The 6,000-nt window shown below is 42.6% G+C and overlaps 1 protein-coding gene across 1 annotated transcript in view; it reads left to right on the top strand.

Annotated features, from left to right (window-relative positions):
* Nucleotides 1–241: 241 nt before the first annotated feature.
* The window catches only part of LOC136966326 (rho GTPase-activating protein 6-like), a 28,326-nt gene continuing 22,567 nt past the window's right edge, over nt 242–6,000 (top strand). The window contains exon 1 of the mRNA XM_067260803.1: nt 242–547. Coding sequence (XP_067116904.1) covers nt 506–547 — 42 coding nt within the window. The 5' untranslated portion in view covers nt 242–505. The remainder of the gene's footprint in view (nt 548–6,000) is intronic.

The raw sequence follows: 6,000 nt of genomic DNA, 5'->3' as shown, positions 1-6,000 counted from the left end.
CACTGTTGACCCCTCATTCTGAGGCAGTGTGTACATAAGCACCTTCCCTTTCAACAACCTAGGTTGCTGCTGATTGAGTGTAATGTGCACCAGCACATCTAGACCTACTCTAATTGCTCCACTCGATCCATGGTTCCCTCTGAGGTGCCCCGCCTATCTGTCTTTCTCTACCCGACTTTGCTTCCTCTCTGCTTGGCGCAACATCGCAAATTTTAGCAGTCGGAGCGGAGCGCATGCATGGAGCTGTGGAGCACTGCCCTCGGTGTCCTTCATGGCATGGATGTAATATTGCTACATTGTATTATTTGAAGATGCAACCATTTAGCTTGAACGCGAATCACAGTTTGTTCTTAATAGTTAAATCCAATCGTTGTTGCATGAACTGATGTGACGGGCAACAACGCGTATTTGCCGTTGAGTCGCTTACTCTTTTGAGTCAGAATAACACTTGTTGAATCGCTTCGTTAATTTCTGGAGACTTTTATGTGGATTCTTATTTTGAGACATGGGCGACTCTGTTTTCCTCGACAGGCACAATTCCTATCTTGTAAGTTTGTGTGTCCAAAATGTTTACCACATGTTACATCACTATTTTTGGAGAGCACAATACACATTGTTAGTATTATAATGATTCACAGTCGTTTAATGTTACCCGACTGATCATATATGAAACATTTTTGTGCTATTCCTCCTATATTTTACTTCCATTGTTCACCGTATTAGAATATTCCATGAAGTCAAGTTGATGTCACTCAAGACACTGCAGTTGAGTCAAAATGTCCAGTTGAACGAAGCAACTCAGGTCAGCAACACCTCATGGCTGAATATCTGAGTGCCGTGATGGATGTTGCCAGATGTACTGTAGAGGAAGATAGGACTCTGGAGGATTGAGTGTGTTTATCATCGTTGTCTCAGTGACTGCAGCTTCACAGCACACATCCTTCCAAGACTGTACTTGTAAATACATTTTACTACATATTTTGTACTTGGATTGTTCCCAAAATTGTATGGCATACTAAAAGAGAAAGCACACATCCTTCTTTTGATGCAACAGTTACTAAGGCGGAGTCAGACGGTTTGACTTAATGACAGATCCAGGAAGCTGAATTTGTTGTTTGTTAAAGAATTGTGCATACACCCAGAACTCACCCCCGTAGTTTCACAGTTGTGTTGTTATTGCCAATCTGATTCTGAACAAAACATTGCCAACTGAATATTGTTATTACAACGGAAACTATATTGTGGTTGCATTTTGTACACGTGTGTGTGTGATGAATGGTGACATTCTTGATGTGCGATTAATCGTGTTTACTTAACCTCTGTATGGAGTGGAACTCATTTACACAAAGTGTTTGGCTTTACTTACAAGTTCTGATGTGTGATAACAATGGGTTACAATATGAGTTTAATCAGATGACCACGAGAAGCCGGCGTTCCAGTATGTTGTGAAGAGGTTTATTGTTAGACACCAGAAAAGGTGGTGGTAGACTACAGTAAAGACACAGTGCTGAGATATGGTAATGGTGATCAGAGATTAGGCCGTCAGCGTGGGAACTCCTTCACAACCACTTCCTCAGCACTTTTAATGCAGCCTAGCACCTGTCTTTCAACATACAGTATGGTTTCCTATAGAATAACTATCTAGTGAAGCTGTTGAGATTCGTTTTTTTTTTTTTTTTTTTTTTTTACCCGTTCGGGGTAGTTGATTTGCAGCTGTGGCTCACAGTCTCTTTCTCTTTAGGAATTAATTCAGGACTTCTCTCCAACCGTGAATAACCCTATGCCCATTGAGGCTGTTCAACAAGCAGGCTCACTTTATGAGCAATGTTTCTGCGGTGAAGACTTGTAAAGGGGCAACCATAGATTGAAAAACAATACAGTTTTCTTTGGCTTTTCTGGCCCTTCTCTGTGGTCTACCATTGGGCCTCATCTAGGAAGAGGGAGTGTGTGTGTGTGTGTGTGTGTGTGTGTGTGTGTGTCGAAAACCATGTGAGCGTGTGTAGCCCCTCATTTGTGGCGTGGCTTACTTACACACTCTTTCATTTAGTTGGATCATCTACAAATACCCACAATGTAGTGGTGGCTGGACTGTCTCTGAGTTTAAGGGTGATATGTCATCAACGTCTTATGTCATCGTCTTAGCATTCAAAACAATGCCAGAACCCATGTCTATCTGTCTTACTTTTGAGCAGAATGCATTGCATTGACTAGCCAATTCAGTCAAATTGCATTGTATTTGTGTTGCCCGTTTTGACATGCATGCTGGGAAATATCAAGGGAGAACGTAAAGAGTAGAATCAATGGATGGAGTTCTCAGTGAAGTATCGTTTTCTCCAATGATGATGGTTTCAAGTCGTTGTCCATGGGTTAGAGACTAATCAAAACATATTGAAATACTCCTTACACCATCCCCAAAAGAGGCTGTTTAAATAAACTACAGTAGTTGATGGCTAGTTATTGAACGTGTTGGTACTAATATTAAAGCAGAAGTATGTGCTAGAGGAGGATGATGTCTTCTTAAGTCTCTCTCCATCAGCCATCCAACAAACAAATTCCATATGTCGTCATTCCAAAGGCCGTGTATAAATATTCCCGATTCCGCCTTACCGGTAGGAGACATTGAGGGATGGTCTAAAGAGAGAAAGCAGCACCTCCCGGTTGCCAGAGGATAAACTTTTAATCCGTCTTGCAGGCAGCCATGTGGCTGGTCTCTGCTCACGGTGACGCGCGCCCAATACCTTACAGGATTAGACAGCGCTTGTCTGGTTCGGTGTTCACTTGCTTGCCCTTTGCCCAGCCTCAGAAGCTGGTTGGAGCAGCTGCCCTGTAATACTTTGGGTTTTCGGAGCTTGGGAATCCACTGGGATTTCTCGGGCTCTGTAAAAATAGTCCTTAACCTTTTCAAGTGCTGACGTGTCTGATGTGTCCAGGGGTTTCGAGCGGATGTTGGATAGCGGATTCTGCTTCATGGTGGTTGCGTGATGGGTTTTGTTTTGGTTGACAGGAAGGGATGCTTTAACTCAAACCAGAGGCTCCTAGCTGGCCGTTTTGTTGTGGCTAAGTCTTCCATCGCGTTTCTCTCTCTCTCTTCCTCTGGTGAGTGATTTTTTTTCCCCCCGACAGTCAATGCTGCTCCTGATAGATCACTGTGGTCAAGAACTCTGTTGTTGTACAAGCTCCTTACCAAGATGGATGGACAGGTGGATGAGTAGATGGATGCAGTGATTTACTGGTTTATGTTATACGTCTGTTGCTTAGCTTGGGGGCTTTTCTCTTGGGGTCATCACCAGCCAAGAGGAACACGCCCACTCTCCTTGGTCGTTGGACCCTTGTTGGTCCTGAGGCCAACCAACCAGTGGGGACACGCTCCACATGTTTCCCTTTTTTTGTCAAAGGAGGCCTCTGTCATTGCCCCCATTATCTTAAGCTGGTCAGTCTATTACACACTAAACACACATCTTGTTAGCTTCCCCCCCCTACCTGGCCCAGCAGACTCACCTTGGTGTAGGGATGTTTGCTCTGTTCACTGCCACTCCCTCTACAAACAGCATCTAATGAACAAGTCACAAAGCCACCTTTCTGTTCAGTTTGAGGACACCTTGGCATTGAGGAGAAACACCCGGGCGGTCCCATGGCATCCTGGCTGTAGACTTAATGCTCCCAGTGTTTGGAGTTTATTTTTAAAATTCTCTCATAAAGTGGCAATTAGGCTAAATAAGTTAAGTCGTCAGTTTGAATGTGGGAAGAATGGAACTGTCTGAAAACCAAACAGCACCACACATTGTGTTGCACAGAAACGTATTAGACTGGACGCTCAACGAGAGTTGTGTAACCTGGGCAGGGCCAAAGACATAAATAAAAAGAACAAACTGTGAACTTAATGGAAGTTTCCATAAATATTGAAGAGTTCAGCTATATCATTTGATTTAAATGTATTGTTAGGTCACAGGATTTTGATTCTTTATTTTGAAATCAAGATTTAGAACCATATACTTTGAGATTTAGGTTAGGCCACGAGGGAACAGTCGAGAGGAGATGAACCAAGAATTCCAATTTACCTGTACTTGTAAATGGTAAATAAACTTGAAGCTTTAACTAAAAATTTCCTCTCAAATCAAGGTACAGTAGGTCCAACCACTCATGTCACGGTCTCTTTGTCTCAACCCTCAAAATCATAAAGGGGTTTGACATGGAGTCATCAGTTCTTCTGGGATCTTGGCTGATAGGGGTCAGCTCAGAGAGTGTGCATTGTTAGGATTTGGTAGATAGAAAGAGTGAGGATACTTCATTTCAGTAACTGAGAGACGTATAGGTAGATGTGTCTACATAGGACTGGAGAGAAAGTGTAGAAGAATGGTTTCTTGGAACCATGGGCATGTCTTCCAACTTTAGAACGAGAAAGCTCCATTTCCTGTCCATTTAATTGTGATCCTGTTCATCTGTGTAATTGTGTGAACGTTTGACTGTTCATGACAGGGAGTTGTGTGTGTGTGTGTGGTCACACACATGATCATGTATGAGGGCCAAAAATAAAGTGCAGGTGCACTTCTAAGTGTAATGCACCTAAAAGTTGAAGAGGGCCTGCTGTAAGGATGGGTTCGCTAGTCCCTTAGCTGCTCACAAGAATCCGAGGATCAACAAGTGTGGCTTTAAGTGCACACACACACATACACGCGTGTGCACACACACTGCTTTTTCTTGATCTCTCACTCTTTGAGGTTTCATTTCTGGTTATGTCTGTTCAGCATTAATGCTTGTATTTGTGAATTAGTTTACCACACTGCCTCAACATCCCCTTCAGTCGTTACAACACACGTCAACGACCTCTAACATCCCTCAGTAAAGAAAAATAATGAGTTTGAACTCCACAGGGTTTGACAAGTGGTTTTGTTTGTTTTTACTGTAGATTTATTTTGGACAGAATGAAAACAAAAGGCAGACTGGGTTGGACTTCTGGGTGGCTAACTGGTTGCTTCTGTTTGCTGTTGATTGTTTACAGTTGTGAGCTGATAGTAACTTCTTTGCTTCAGGGCCTTTTAAGCAGAAAGGGTCAGGGGTGCATGCCATACTGCAGTGAACTGATGAATGATAAGACTAAACTCATCCATCAGAAGATAGTCAGAGCATGAGCATTGTCTGTTTGGCTACCTACCTTTCTGTCTCTCCCTCCTTTCTTTCTTTTCTTTTCTTTCTTTTCTTTCTTTCTTTCTTTCTTTCTTTCTTTCTTTCTGTCTTTCCTCCTGTTTCTTGTAGACTACTAGTTCTGTGAATGCTTTTCAATTCACAAGGCTAAGTTAAAGAGAAGGAGACCAAATTATCTCCGTCCTTTGTCACACGAGACAGTGGCTGCATGGTCTGCTTTCCAACGACCACACGTGCATCAACCATGTTAAAATGGTTTGTTTCCAAGAAGCAGGGTACAGAAGAAACCCCCCAATTGATTTCCTTGTTTTGTTGTTTACCATTTGTTTCAACTACTGGAGCTCCCAGCATCAAACAAAGGGTTTGCTAACAAAAAGAGAGTCTGTTAGTTTGGAGTCCATGAGAACTCAGCTTCTGTAAAGGACAGCTCCAAACTCCTTTCCCGACCTTCAGGAAGAGTTCCGTTTGACTTGGAGGCGACTTGTCAAAGAAAACATTGAACAAGGACCATTAAGGTTCAGCACTTGATCTTTTCCCCTGCCAAGTTCAACAGTGTATAAAAGACACAGAGGCTTTGGTGAGAGCTAGCAGATATCTTGATGAATGGACAAACTGACACGCGAATACTAAACAAATTTGAAACAAAATGTCATGGAATAGAATTTAAGGGGGACAACCACAAGTTGGCATGATGTCAGGACTGACATTCAAAGATGAATGCTAACTGTGTGCCTTTCTAAATGTGGTCGCCATTTCTGTAGGTGTTTCGCTGTAGACAAGTCTTGACAGGATTGAGCTGTGAAAATACATTTTTATTGAGGAGTCAGGCTGATATGTTGTTTTGGACTCGTTCATCAC

This window comes from Osmerus mordax, chromosome 22 (assembly GCF_038355195.1).
Source record: "Osmerus mordax isolate fOsmMor3 chromosome 22, fOsmMor3.pri, whole genome shotgun sequence".
Lineage (NCBI taxonomy): Eukaryota > Metazoa > Chordata > Actinopteri > Osmeriformes > Osmeridae > Osmerus > Osmerus mordax.
The sequence above is the reverse complement of the archived record's forward strand: the minus strand, read 5'-3'. Positions and strand labels throughout refer to the sequence as shown.